Genomic DNA, 15,167 nt, shown 5'->3' on the forward strand with positions numbered 1-15,167 from the left:
GCACACGAAAGAGAACTAAACGGCGGCCAAATTGTTTAAACTTTATGCAGCCACAAAAAGCGAAAAAAAACTGAAATAATGAAAAAATGGAAAAATATATATGTGATACGAAAAACTGATGTCGGCGTCGACGTCAACGTAGACGGTGGCGAAGTCAACTTCGAGGCGAACCGGACCCGACTAGCTCTTGGGCACAGTGGCTCAAAGAGAATTCACTCACAACTCAATATTTTTCAAAACTAAAAAGTTCAGCTTCATTAGTAGAAATTGCCATTGGCTAAAACTAGTTGGGAATCACAAGTAAACTTTAATTAAAGTGGCCTCTCTGGCATCGAAAACTGTGTGTAGAGTTATGAATTTATCTTGTGCATCGAAATCATTTATAACAAAAACCCAAGGTATAAATACGATTACTTTTAGTTACTCAACTTAATGTTAGAAAGTGTCACTATACATATGTCGTTATTCTAAGTCTCGTTTAAGTCGTCACTTAAACGTTTCATGGCACTCTCGTACCACTGTGGCCAGTGCTGAAGCTCAAGCATGCACTGATTGACTAAAGCAGCAAAAACCCATAGTCAACTGCGCTGCAACAGCTCTGCAGCGTCTGCGGCAGCGTCAGCGGGCAGTCAGAGTCGAAAGGCAGCGGCAGCAGCGCCGCGGCGCAGTTGGTGCGCGTTCCAGGGCAAGTAAGTTAGTTGAGAGTTGTAAAGTAAACGCTGTAAACGACACAAGCTGCAAATGCTGTATGCGTTGGCTTCGCTTGGCTTTTATGTTGCTGCTGCTGCTGCTGCTGTTGTTGTTGTCTTTTCCGTTTTTTGTGCCCATTGCATAAGAGATATAATGGACAATAACATAATGTATGTGTCCATGTGTGCATATTGTACATTCGAGTGGTGGACATTCATAGGTATGTAGGTATGTATGTAAAAAACTAAGGTTATGATCCAAAGTGCTTGAAAAAAAAGACATTTTATTGTATACTTAATTCGAGCTGAAACAAATCATCTTGAAAATAATGTCGATCTTTCTACCCATACAGAGTAGTTCTAGACATTGTTGTTGGCATCACAAAATGACCCAACGAATTCTTTGATAGTTCAAGGGAACGAAACAATAATTTAAATATAATTTAGATTATGTGTACTTTAAACTTTGTTTTTCTTATGAGTTATAGAGGAAGTTTATCTAAATTTTGTTATTCAACAAACACCTAATTCGATTGTCTATCTCTCTTAAGGACATCAGAGATGAGGTGAGACACTCTTATATACATATTAGCGATCCTTTTTAACTATTTGCTAATCCAATCATTTAAGTGACTGAACAATTGAGTAGAAAAGAAACAAATTTGGTTATATGTTCAGTAAATCACGGAAATAAGTTGTCCACTTATTCACAGGATACTCAACTTTGGTGAAGAATATTGCATTGTTTTTTTTAGAGTCCTCTATTTTGATAATGGAGTTTCTTTAATGATTGTAGAATTCATGTTTGAATTCCGGACTGGAATACTAAACCAAACCAAAGAGCAGCCGCGCATACACCAAGGGGTATGCAATTTTCATTTCACTTGGGTCTCGTTACATATTCTGGCCCTGTGGATTTCATTTTATCAGAAATTTTATTTTATGATAAGCGAGCCGGATGTGTGTGTGTGTGTGTGTGTATGTATGTGTGTGTGTGTGCTGGCAAAACGGAACTGAACTAAACTGTAAATGTTAAGCTAAATCTTTTCTCAGCCATTTATTTTAAATTGTGCAAATAAATCAACAATAAAAATGCCAATGAACATCCTATGTTTGTGTGTGTGTGTAAATAGTATTGGCATAGTTAAGTTGACAAGCAATATGGTTAAAAATTGTGATTACAAAGCACTTCACTTCGCCCCATTTAAAGACTATGCGATGCGTATAACTCGTGACCAAAGGCCACACTTTTACGTTATAAAATGTGACTCGAATTTTGAGAAGTCTTCAAGTCTTTAGCGGGTACTGGCCCATGGAACGATATGATGTAAGAGACGCTGATCTTCAAAACTTAAATTTTATTTCATTTCATGTTTCAAAAAAGGCCACAACAACAAATTGTAATACAATGAGAAGAATTAAACATTAATAGAGATTTTCAAGGGGCTATAGTATATAGTATAGGATTCCTATAGGGTACAGGGAGTTCGTAAGATTCCTCTGGCTATTTTTAAAGTTTAATTCATAAAAGTAATTCAATAGTAATTTGGTTTCTTTTTGTCGGAGATGAATGAAATATTCATGGCGTAATATGACGAGTTGATAAAATGTCGGTTTTTGGTATTTATTCAAGTATGTTGTATTTGGCCTCGTTCACAGTCATTTTTCCCCCAATGGTTTGACATATTTCAAATATATATTTATAAATTTTCAGTTTTGCCAATTTTTATTCACCTATTTTGTAATAAAATTTTTTATTTTAGATCAAATAAATAGAAATATTCGTTGCGTAGTTTTTTATCTTTTTGTTCTCGCTGAACATGTACACAAATAAAGATATAAATATATATATTTATATATATTGTATTAAATTTTATAGTAAAAGAGAGATAGAGAGAGAGAGAGACAGAGCGAAAGAACGAGAGAAAAAGCACAAATTCTTTTACCAAAATTTTTATTTAATTGGAGCATGAAGAAAAAGTAATGCCAGGAATTAGGCAACACGAAAAAAATATATATGCACATATATGTATGAATGTATGTATGTATGTATGTATGTATTCATATATACAAATTGCCAAAAATTGAGATGAAATGACAATTTGCAAATAAATCTTGTCAATGTACAAATACCCTGTACCTTTTAAATGGAAGGTATACTAAAGTTACTCATGGCATAGGCAAAATTGAACATAAAACAATAAATATTTTAATTTCGTTTAGAAAGTGATTCTCTCTGGGAACAGAGTTGTCTCCTTCTTATCCGATTGATCCTTTCACACTGCAAAAAGGACCAATGCTAGATACAGGGTTCATTGATGTCGACACCTTGCTCCACTTACGTTGAATTTTTTCCTTGACTTGATAACAAGTGCGAAAACATGAATGGCTACTGATCAACCACACACACAGACACACACACACACACACACCAACTCTCCCACCCCTTTGACCTAGACGACAACGCAAATAAAATTGTTTCATACATATGTACATACAAAAAAATACATTTTTTCATTGCATCTTGATAAAACAATGTTTTGTTAAGCTTTTTGTTTTTGTATGAAAATTTGAGTAAATGGCCAAATGGATGGGAAAAATGTTGATAGGTGAATAAATTACCAAAATGTGTGAGCAGAATAGTTAAAGGTGTTTTTCTGTTGGTTGTTTTCACCGATTCTTGGAAATATTCGTTCAAATCGAAATAATATGTTTTGAAATATCAACAAAACTAGAAAACTTGATTGAAACAGTCGAACTATTTACAATTATTATCAGATTTATCAGATTATTATACGTTTTAAAAACTGAAGTTCTACCATAGTGCATGCAATATATAGCTTGAGCACAAGAGTATGCTATATAAATGTTTTCCATTTGACATGAGTAACAGGGTGTCACAATTTTGAAAAAATAGTTTAACTTATCAAAAACTGATTGCTATTAGTTAATTGGCGTTTAGTTTTATGTTTTTATTTGAATTTATGATTATTTATTTTCTTAATTTAGACAAGAAATAGTTTTCATGAGTTCAAAACAGTTTACCAACAAAATCGAATGGAAGCCTAAAAGTATGCAGAAGGGTGAAATATAAAACAAATCTCATTTGCTGAAATGTGCGACCCATTTTAAAGAAAGGATATATGTATGTATGTACCAATAGAAGTGACTCTGATTATCCCTTTTATTGGGATCACTAGAATTTATAACAAATTCCTCTTGGTGTTTAGTATAAATGCGAATTGAATCTACTTTTGAAGCCTTAATCTGAGTCCTTCCAATCCTTCCAATAGAACCAACTGTTGCATCGCCTGCTCTCTCATGTTCGCTTACTCTCTTGCTCGTTGGGAAACTCCCCACATTTCCTTTTCAACTTCAACACATTCTTGCCTCACGTTGCCGACTGACTGAGCTGCTTGCCGCAATTCGTTTTAGTTGCTCTTCGACTTGGGAGCTGAAACCATTTCAAATGCTCTGGACAAGTTTTCCCAATTTCAATGACCATTTCCTTTCAACAGCCGGCTATATTTTCAAAACACACACACACACATACCGACACACTCACCCACACACAGGCACTCACACATAGCCATAACAATGAAAATATAATTTTAGTGCCCAGTAAAAATCCATGGCCATGGACAGTTTTCGTTACGGTTTAGTTCCCTTTGCCTTGCGTGCAGCAAAAAAGAACTAAAATGAAGATGACAAAAAACACATACATACATATATGTATATAGGAGACTATACTTATCTATGAAATCGAGTCAAATTTAATTTCACGCTTTGCAAATTTTTTTGTTTTTTTTTGTCCTTTTTGTCCCTCTACTTTTGGCTAATATTCGTAGAAGCCATAAATCAGGCAGCAAAATATTGTTAAGAAGAAAGTTAAATATTAAATTTATCTAAATTCTTGAAAATACCAATTTATATATTATTAATATCTATTATTGGTATTATGAAACCCAAAAGGAAATGCAAAACCATTGCAAAATGAGTTACTAGTTCTAGTCTTTTTTTTAGACATAATCGAAACATTATTAAATTAATCAAGTCGAGCCAAAAATCTGTTGAATGAAAGGATTCGATAAATGTTTCTTTTTCAAAAATTGGATGAAAATTTAAAGTTCTTGAGAGGTTTTTGGTTTGATCGAAACATTTTGTTGGCTCTGAAAATAGAAAGTCAAGATGAAAGTGAAACTAATTTTTATTTATGAATGCATAAAGCAGAAAAAGGGCAAGAGGAGTAAAGGCCTAAAATGAAATTGCTCACCATTATGGCAAGCAAATTGAACATACACACACACACACACACGTATATTTATATATTACACACATACAAATATGTATGTATGTATGTATGTGTATGCATGTAGTATAAGCATATCCGGGAGCTTGGCCATAAACAATGAAATTTGTTGCTCACTTTTATGAGTTCCTTCCCTCAACACCAAACAGCATCAACATACTACCAAATACAACTACAACTTTTGACTACAACTACACGCCACACAGACGCACACACATAGATACATATATGCATGTTATACTCTTGGCTGTATGTACGGCTGTTGAGTCCTTTTAGCCAATTTTAGTGTCTTACAATTTTCCGCATTGTCTCCGTTTTTGTGCTTATCCGTTTCCGTCGTCCCCTTCACACCACAGCACTTACCACCTCTCTGTCTAACCACCTAGCTAACTATGTGTATCTCTCTCTTTCTCTCTCTCTCTTTGTCTCTCTAGTTCCCCTTCCCGGACTGGTCTCGTATTCCACTACTTTCTTTGGCCACTTTCACGCCACTGTCATTGCTAAGCTTAAGCTGTAGCAGCTCTTCTGCCATGTCCTTGTTGCTTGGTTAAAAGCATCCTTAGCGCAGACCAACAAAACAAAAAATAAGTTAACGTATAGGAGGAACCAAACACAAGCAAAGCAAACGAAAAAAAAAAAACGCATATCAACTGTCAGGCTTTTGTACCACACATGGCATACTGAATTCGAGTTGGCAGCGTGAGTCACGCACTCATGGATTTAGGTTTTTCTTTCGATCAATGAAAAGATTTGATTAACTCTCGATAGAGCTTAAAGTGTTGGCCATTTACCTTTTGTAATCACTTAGCTATCATAATCTAAGCCTATTTCGGTTTGAAAATCAAGGCTTATCTTAATTGGTCATTAAAAGCAGCTAGAGATGGAAAACTATTGATAAACGACACAATCGTAAGATCTATCGATAGACATAAGACTCTAAGATCAAATAGAAAGATGAAACTACTCGATTAGAATAACCTAAGCACAGTTAAAGACAATGGCTCTTCTGTTTAGTGTTGAACCAAAGTTCTAGATATTTCGTCGTTTTTTAAGGCGTGTGGAATGTAGTGTGGTTCATGATTCACTTTGCTTTTGCCATTTTTTTTCTCTTGTGTTTTTGCTTCTTATTTAGAATCATTTCACTCTGGTCCCCAGTCGTAATCTGCTGCGTTTACTTTATTGCTGACCATTTGTTAAAACAAAAGCGCAGTCCTGAAGGAAAGTGACGTGCCTGTGGGTGGGGATATGGCGAGTAAAATGGAGAATAGAGAATGAAAGAACGTTAGGGGCGAGGGGAGAGATGAAACGGTGGGGTGGAATGTTTATGATGCGCTTTGCTAAAAAGTTATTAACTAAATTGTATGCCATGGCTCGCCTGGTCAGTGGCAGTGGACTCTTTGTTTAGAGCCTCGCGGAAATTTAATCACTTCAAGTGCAAAAGGTGAATGGGAACAGAGGTGGAGACGGAGACGGAGACAAAGGTGGTTGGTGTCGTGTCCCAACGGTCGGAGCATGGTGGCATAATAAAGCAAAAGATGCAACACAATATTTTAGTGTCATTAGAAAAACAGATAAAAAAAAAAAACCCGGCAAGGTAGATGTGACTGTAGGTTGGTCTTCCATTGGTAGAGACAAAATGCCAAAGGTTTGTTCGAAACGGAAAGTAAGTAACTGTCCAAGGGATTATTACCAGTGGAATTAAAGCAATTGCATTAAACTCAGATGTAGTCGACTCCTCTGCATCAGAGATGATCGAGGATAAGTCAAAGTAAATTTTAGTCCAATAAAAGGCTTACCAAATACACGGCGACTACCTAAACCCGTTCACCTCAAATTGAAAACTCTTTGCTCAGTGTTAAGCTAAATAAAACAGTTTTCTGGCTATTTACAACTTGGGTTTCTTGATGTCCATGTTTGTTTTAACTTTTACTTTACATAAATGCTGCAGTGCAAGAAAAAATTAAACCATTAACCAAGGCACCTAGAAAGTTGGCAAGGCTATGCTCATATTACTTCATACATTGGGCTCTGTATGAAACAATTATTGCAGCTGGCTGCCATTGTCCTGATGTCCTGGCATTCTGATATCCTGGCATCCCCAAACTTGAGCCGCAAGTGCGCCATAGCTTTTGCCAAGGAGCCCCAACGTATCGTGGCCATGTTGCAGCATGCCACAGAGCGGCTGTACTCAGAAATGCTTTTGCCACCAATGCTGGCAATTGTTGTTGCTTTTGCTGTTCTCCCATGGTCAACTGGGGAATGCAGATGGAGAATGAGATACCCACAGACAGAGAGAGAGAGAGAGAAAAGGAGAGTGAGAAGATGCAAGGAAATTTCGCTGTTTGGGCTTGCGTCATTATACCCAATGCTTGCAATGTGAACGAGTGCAATAAGTGTCATCAGAGTTTCAGTTTTCGACATTTTTAAGCTCTCTATTTTCTCTCGGCTTTTGATCTCTTTAGACCGATTCTTTTAGTTTATATACAGCTAACTATAAATTATAAAATATACTAGAGCTCTGACAGATTTCTCAAAGATCGTCGAACTCATTTGGACATAAAATATTAAACTATAAAGCACAAAGATTGGCATACAAACTTCTAGGTAGACTCAAAAACTCTCCTTGATTTGATATTTGTTTAAAGTATATCCTGATAATGCCATATGCATCCAGCCATATGCATATTTTCCTTAGCAAAATATTCTTTATTTTCTCTCAGTGTATTGAAAATCTACTGGCTTTCTATCGATTTCTGTTGTTTCGAACGCCTCTTAATATTTCATCTTTCATGCTCATTTGCACTTACTACGTACACGATGGCCAGGGCAAGGCCGAAGAACAATGGCCAAGAAGGTCTGCATGGCTGGGTAATCAAAAGAAAACGTTGCCTCAAGCTGCAGGTCTTGCCACTTCGGCTACATCTCCGTCCTCGACACCGTCTCCTACTGGAACTCGGACTTTGACTACAGCTCCAACTGAAGTCCTGTGCTCCGTCGCTGTCGTCCTTTCTCGCTTTTCGATGGTGCAGCACCTGCTGCAAGTTATTTACAGCCACTAGAGGGCGTACGTTGCTTGGTGGCTGTTTCTTTTTTGTTCTCTTCTGCTGCCGAAGACCTGGACGTCCTTGTACACGGCTATTACACATTGCCGGAAGCATTTGAATGTGTTTATGTGTAAGCGTCTATGTATAGCCTACTCACTCCACATCACTGCCACCGCACCAGGGCCTGTCCTTATGGCCCCTTGGCTATTCTTTTCTACTTGGAGCGGCAGCAAACGGTAGCAACTAAAATGTTTCCGTTATTAAGCTAAAGAAACACTTAACTTTCGCCCAGGATCCTGCAGAAGGACTCTGGCAGGTGCAATGAATATGTATGTATGTAGAGCTGGAGGGGGCGAGCGTGCATGCCGCAACAGGGGAGTATGTGCGGATGGGAAGCGGGAGGCGGGAAACGTTAATTTGTTGTATATTTTAGAAAGTTTACCTTCTTCTACCCACAACTCTCTTCCGCCCTCACTCGGTGAGTCATTTTCGCATTAACGCTTGCCACTTTGGCGGTTGCAAGAACGAAAAGGACCCGTTTGGATGGTCTTCATTGCAATTTGCGGTTGCTTTTTTCTATCTTGGGTTGTGGGTGAGCTTGTCTGTGTGTGCCGTCAACTTGTTTGGTTAAATGGTTAAAGCAACAGGGTAACATATTAGCTTAAATGGAGCTACCACATTGATTTACCCGTTACCGTGTTTCGATTTCAAAGCTCTCAGTCTCTGAGGCTCTCAAAATCGTTAATAATTGCAACTCCTTAATCTAAATTAATTAAAATCAAATTGAACTCCTTTTAGTAAGCGAGTTTTAACTTCCTTGGCATAACGATCACTCTGAATGAGTTAAATATATTCAGTTTTTCATGGAAATTTCATTTTATATATATTTTCCAGTTGAACTTGTTGACTTTAGCTAATTTACATTCGATTCACTTTGCATTTTATTCTGTTGTTTCATTTGACTTTTCTTTCGTTTCACTTAAATCATTTTTTTTCTTTTCTGTTTTTTTCGTTTTGTTTGTTTTTGTTTTGGGCAATTGTTTAGTTTACATTTGCGATATCCACTTAGCAACTTTCGACAAAGACTAGAAAAGCCAAGTGTTTGTTTAAAATTTAAATTTTCCCAAGAATTTTCCATTTCTTTTCTTATTCGCTCCACAAAATCCACAGAAGGTAAGTCCAACAATTTGATGAGACTCATCTCTAAGTCAAGTTTCCTACGATATTTTGGTTTCCATCAACTATTATGGATGGAGTTTTGAATAGTTGATATGTATATGTCGTCTAGGGGAATCTATCATATCAAGATCGAGGAACTTTGGTCTATAGATCAGCATCTAGAACATGATATCGCTCAGATTATCATTATCCTCGGTTATAAATCTACTTTAATTCGATTTTAGACCTGTTTCCATAAATATTATTTCAACAGAATTAAAGAAAAGTTAAAGTACCCCCTGAGAGTACATAAACTTCGGGTTCCATTTTTTCGTTTTTTAAATTTTTCTTCTTTTTTTTTTTTTCTTTAATATTTCCGTTCAATTTGGCAGGCTGTGAAATTTTGTTGCTGTTCCACGAAATGTTGTATTTTTTGTGTGTTGCATGTTGACGACTACAAAAGGTTGCACAAAATGGAAACTCGTCCACACCCACGCATACACACACACACATACACACACACATTTCTTGGCCCTTTGGTTCGTTCGTTGACTTGCAACAATGGCTGGTTCAAGAGAAGAGGATCGAATTGATGGAGTTGGGGGATATTTCTCTTCTCTAGGTTAACATTGGACATTGCAGGGGAGAGGTAAGGCGTAAGGACTGAGGGGGGAGGGTGGATTGTGAGTTGTACGCAACACAACCTGGGTCAAAAAGTCGGCTGCAGTTTACAGTTTAATCGTAAAACAAAAATGAGAAGCGAAAAAACAATAAACTGAAATTCAATTTTCGCATTGTAAAACATAATTTTCTACAACTTGACGTCAGCTTGGCCCTTGCCTTGGCTTGGCTTGCTGCTTGTTCCTAAAAGGTAGTTAATATTTTGAACTCCCCCTCCCTCCCTCTCTCTCGCTCATTTCGTGTTGAACATTCCACTCGAATTGCAAGTTGTTCTTTCGTTTATATTTCGTTTTCTTTCTTTCTTTTTTTTTTTGCCGGCTGCTTCCTGTTTTGTAGCTGTTTATGAAATTTATGGCGCCGTCGACTTCTCGCATGAGTTATGCGCTTTTTATTTCAGCTTCTGGCCACGTTAAGTGTTAAATTGTTTTATATGCATGTGTGGTTGCAGACAAACACAGAGACAGAGACAGGGACAGCAACGGCAACGGCAACGGCAACTGCGTGTGGGTGAGAAACGAGACACTGAGATGGCCCGAACTTCGACCTGGACCTGGTGTTTAATTAAGAACGTTAATTTTTATGGCAATGTGGCATACGGTATCATTATAATGCCTGACAACATACACTTCATTCCAATGGACCAAATTAAACGTCAAAAGTGACCTTAAACCAAGTGGAGGGCAAAGAAGTGGCAGAAGTGATTTGGATGACCAAAATTTCTTAGGCTAGAAATCCCAAGTGGAAAATTGGCGACTATTTTGGTTTGTTTAACGATTTGTGCCTAAACTATTTAATCATAACATACTTTTAGGGTTCCGAATCAAACCAAATAGCCCATTTCCACCAGCAAAATGATGAGCTTATCTTCAGGTAATACTTTTTTAGGCGATTTCTGTTTGTATTGAAAATTTAGAGGTTTGGCTAATTGTTATTTAATATTTAGTCATTGTTTATTTTGTTTTTTATATATATTGTGAATTGCTTGAATTTAAAGATATTGAAAGGTTGAGGTAAAAATGGTTGTGAAACAATCCCTCATATGTAAGGCAATTTAAAACTAAGACATCTAGGAACTATTAGCTTTCTCTCTCACTCATACATACATACATACTCGCGCATTCACACCCATGCAGACACACACTCACACACACAAAAGTCGACGCCATTCCCGGCATTGTTTTGCCACTATTTAAATGCACAACGATTCCTTTCACGTTGTCGTCTTCTCCAGCCAGTTCTCCATATCTGTAGCCGAACTATTTTGCTTTTGCCCTTGACTCTTAGACCCGCTCCAGATCGAACTCCAGATCCTGCTCTCGTGCTGGCTTGCCGTCCAATTGACCACAGATCCTCACGACGACGCTGCACATACGGCTGCTGGGAATCCGTGTCAAAATAATAGCTACCCTCAGCCCTACGATGGGAGTGAATGCCAAATCGGGCTCGTCCATTGCCTTCACAACTGCCAGCGGTAAACTCACGATAGCTGCCACACTGTGTTCCCACAAAAGGGTATTCCGGATCCATGGACTGGCGAAAGAAGATAGCCGCCGAGGAATGACTGCAGGCAATCGGATCTAAATACACCCAAACACACACACACACACAGATAATGTTAGTGGGAAAACTGCAAAAATAGAAATTCTCTGCTGGCAATTAGTTGACTCACTTGTGTTCTGCATATCCCTGAGATTCATAAACATGCGGCAATTCTTTTGGGGGGCGCGGCCTCCATTCGGATAAAAGTCCGCATGGCCGCACTTCAAACTAGTGCCCAGAGTGCCGCCCGAGGTGTGCAACACTTGCACAAATCGGGCATCTGTGGGATCCAAACGATATTTGGGCGACACATCTGAGGGCAGGGTAAATAAAGGCCCAGCCGGATCCAAGCCAATGATTTGCTCCACTTCGCCATCCAGAACGGCTCCTGCATAGCCAGCGGCATGGGCACCTAGACTATAACCAGCCAGGGTCACATTTCGTCGATGGAAATGCCGTGGACGCAATTCCTCCAGGGCCATTATGATGCCAGCCACAGTTAGGCCGACATCAAATATGGACATGGAGGCACTCTTGTAATCATTTTGTGACAGATTTCCCCAATCCACAACACACACATTGTAGTTCGCATCGAAGAGAGTCCAAGCTGAAATGAAACAAAATTAATGTTGTGTCCTTTCTTAATATTCCTGTAGAAGAAAGTGCACAAAGACCTTGAACTTGACCTGACATCTATTCTTCTTCATTTTCTTGACAATATGTGCCCTAACTCTTCTCCTAAGTACTCACTTAACAAGAGCTCTTGCACCCAATCTTTGCTGCCTTGATCATTCCAACCGTGTAGAAATAATGCCAATTTCTTTTTAGCATCCAATCGACGAAAACCACGCAAGTCGCCCAATTGCAAATGAAAGTGAACTTCTTCGCCGAAATCTCGATCGGAACTGCAAAACATTACACACTTAGAGATAGTGATGGATTGGGATTATGATCACAATGGCGCCTACTCACATGGTGCGACACTCAAACACAATGCCATAATTGAGTCGGGCTCGCTCAAGGCTGTTCCTTAGCATCGTCTCCTGCAGATAGCGAAATGTGTTCATCATCAGATGCCATTTGTGGAGCCCGCAATCGACACTGCCCAGAAGTAGGGTCAATGTAATATGGATGACGGTCAGAGTTTGTAGCAGGCCTTGGTGCCTTCTTCTAATCGCGTGATTTGGCATGCAAAAAGACACACACACAGAAAACAAAAAAACAAACAAAAAAGAAAACTAAACCAAGAAACCGAAAAACAATTCAAAACTTGACAATTTCATTGGGAATACGTATAACTGCTTGGCTAGACCCGTGGCATGCTACTGAAACGCTTTGACGGGGCTTGTAAAATCCAACGTCAAGTCGAAAAACGTTGCTCGTAATGATGACGGAACTAGATATGGTGAAGATGGAGATCGAGATGATGATGATGATGATGATGATGTTGGTTATAGTAATGATGACGACCCTTGCCTTCTTTCGTTCTTGGAGTCAGTGTGTATTTCTGTTTGCACAAGTGAAAGTAAAGCTTGTAACGACTTTGTCTCTCCCTCTCTCTCTCTTGATCTGTCTTTGATGTCTATTATATTGTCTTGTGTGGCTTTTGGACGGCTCTGTACGGCTCTTGACAACCACTTGCCTGATCTTGACATAGAAGCTAGAGAACGGTAGCCAAAATCCCATTCATGGCATCCCATGGATGGATGGCACCGAAAAACGGCTGTCCAAACAATATAAAACAAATTATTGGAAAAAAAGCCCAAACTTGAAATCAATAGAACAAACATAAAACAAAACAAAACACAAAAATTAAAACAATAAATACCAAACCAACAAATGTCAACTTAACGAATATCATATGCCCTAAGAAAAATGGAATGAATGACCTTTCATGTACCTCACGAGTAAAAAAGTTTTCTAGCTGTCGATGGATAGTTAAAGAAAATTGGAAATCTGATTAAAAAGTTTATTGATTTGCATTTTGTTTATGAGGAGCCCTAAAATAATAAAAAAAAAACTATCTATATTTCGTGGTAGTTAAATTCGAATCTAAAAATTTTCATTTAAAGTGAATTTTATTTTTATAGTCTTGTGGCTGATGATCGTTGACTATAATCATAAATTGTTGTTGGGTTACTCTCTTTCACTTACATTCTCTGCTGGCCTCTGTCTCTGTCTCTGTCTCGAGGTCTTTCTTTCGATTTATGATGTTTGTCTTTGGCAAGGGCTTTCTAAGTCCCCATAAAACCAAAACTAACAAAACAAGCGAGAAAAAAAAAACGAATGCGTTAAGCTAAACGAAAGCGAAGAGCAAAGCATGGCTTACACTAATAGCACCCAAAAAATTGCGTATCTTAAGTCAAAGTCCGATATGAAAATACCCTGTACTCGGAAAGAATGAAAGTAAATGTGTTCGATTTTTATCATTCGATATCAAACAAATTGGAAATGTTATAAATCACAAGGAGTAATGTGACAATTTAAGATTTATTTCGACTAGACATATCTCAACTGAGACTTCTCATAATCTCAAATACCTAATTTGCCAAAGCATACATAGTTTTCTAATAACTCTTTGTCTCAGCTCTCTTTCTATACGTTAATATTATCTTAATATACACGTTTTGGGTTCATTAGTCTTGGGCGGGTATAAAAAAGACTAATGCGAAAAGAAATTCTTTCCAGGTGAATTGTTGTTGCTTTTGCATTTTGATTTTGTTTTCGTCGTTCTTCGTTGTTTTTTTTCTTGTTCTATTATTCTTTTATGATTTGATATTTTTCACATGGCGAATATTTTGGTTTTATTTTTGTTCGCTTGCCATTTGCATATCTCTCTGTGAATCAAATTTAAGAGTTTGGCCTAAATATCAAACTAATTTTCACCATAAAAACCAAGCTAAGGGGAAACGAAAGAGAAGAAATTCAAATAAATGAGCAAAACTATGGAAGAAATAGAGAGAGAGAGAGAGAGAGAGAGCGAGAGAGAGAAAGAGACTAAACAGTGGTGTCAAAAATTATTGGAATTTTAAAATCAGTTCTTTCAAAGTTATTTTCAATTAAGAAGTGAACATAATAGATACATTCTAGATCCATAATGGAATTATCTGTTGTTGACTTGTCTCAGGATAATGTGTAACTGACAATTTTGTTAGGCTAACTGCTTAACTTGATAAAGAACATACAATTAGCTGATTCATTAAGATAACAAAAGCGAAAGACGAATTACTCACACCTCTTTGATTGTTTTTGAAAAACCAGCGATCTATTCCTAATTACTTGGGAATTGTGAAGTATTTGAAATATAGATTTCGTTCTATGCATAGATATATGATTTTATAGAACTGAAGAGTTCGATTTTGGTAATTTAAGCAGTTTATTTATCGCCATTTGGTTTGGTATTTGATTACATTCGTTCAAAAGATTCAAATTAAAATCAATTCTTTCGACAATTGTTGTACATACTTCCAAACTTCTGATGTGCTCTGATGTCTTATCATTAAAATAAAGATACAGCTTAATTGTAGCAAGAAGCAGGCTGAAGAGCAATCCCATTCCTCCTCCTCCTTCGCATCCTGTGTGGCCCTTTTATCCGAAACTCCCCTTTGAGGCAAAACTCTTTCGTTTCATTTCTTTTGCCTATTAAGCAGCATCATAATAATAATGTGTAATGGTAAAAACAACAACAACAGCTGTATGCAATAACTTTTACGAATGTCTGTCTCTATGTCGTATGTGTGTGTAACC

General features: G+C 37.6%; 1 protein-coding gene across 1 annotated transcript; it reads right to left on the bottom strand.

Annotated features, from left to right (window-relative positions):
- Positions 1-5,384: 5,384 nt before the first annotated feature.
- On the bottom strand, positions 5,385-12,610 carry LOC137583034 (endothelial lipase). The gene is made up of 6 exons (XM_068297917.1): positions 12,393-12,610; positions 12,171-12,325; positions 11,551-12,027; positions 11,160-11,458; positions 11,084-11,126; positions 5,385-5,428 (listed from the first exon to the last, which is right to left on the bottom strand). The coding sequence occupies exons 1-6, from the start codon at positions 12,608-12,610 to the stop codon at positions 5,385-5,387; spliced, it is 1,236 nt and encodes a 411-aa protein (XP_068154018.1).
- Positions 12,611-15,167: the final 2,557 nt, after the last annotated feature.

The sequence above is a fragment of the Drosophila tropicalis genome, unplaced genomic scaffold (assembly GCF_018151085.1).
Source record: "Drosophila tropicalis isolate 14030-0801.00 unplaced genomic scaffold, ASM1815108v1 contig_158, whole genome shotgun sequence".
Classification (NCBI taxonomy): Eukaryota; Metazoa; Arthropoda; class Insecta; order Diptera; family Drosophilidae; genus Drosophila; species Drosophila tropicalis.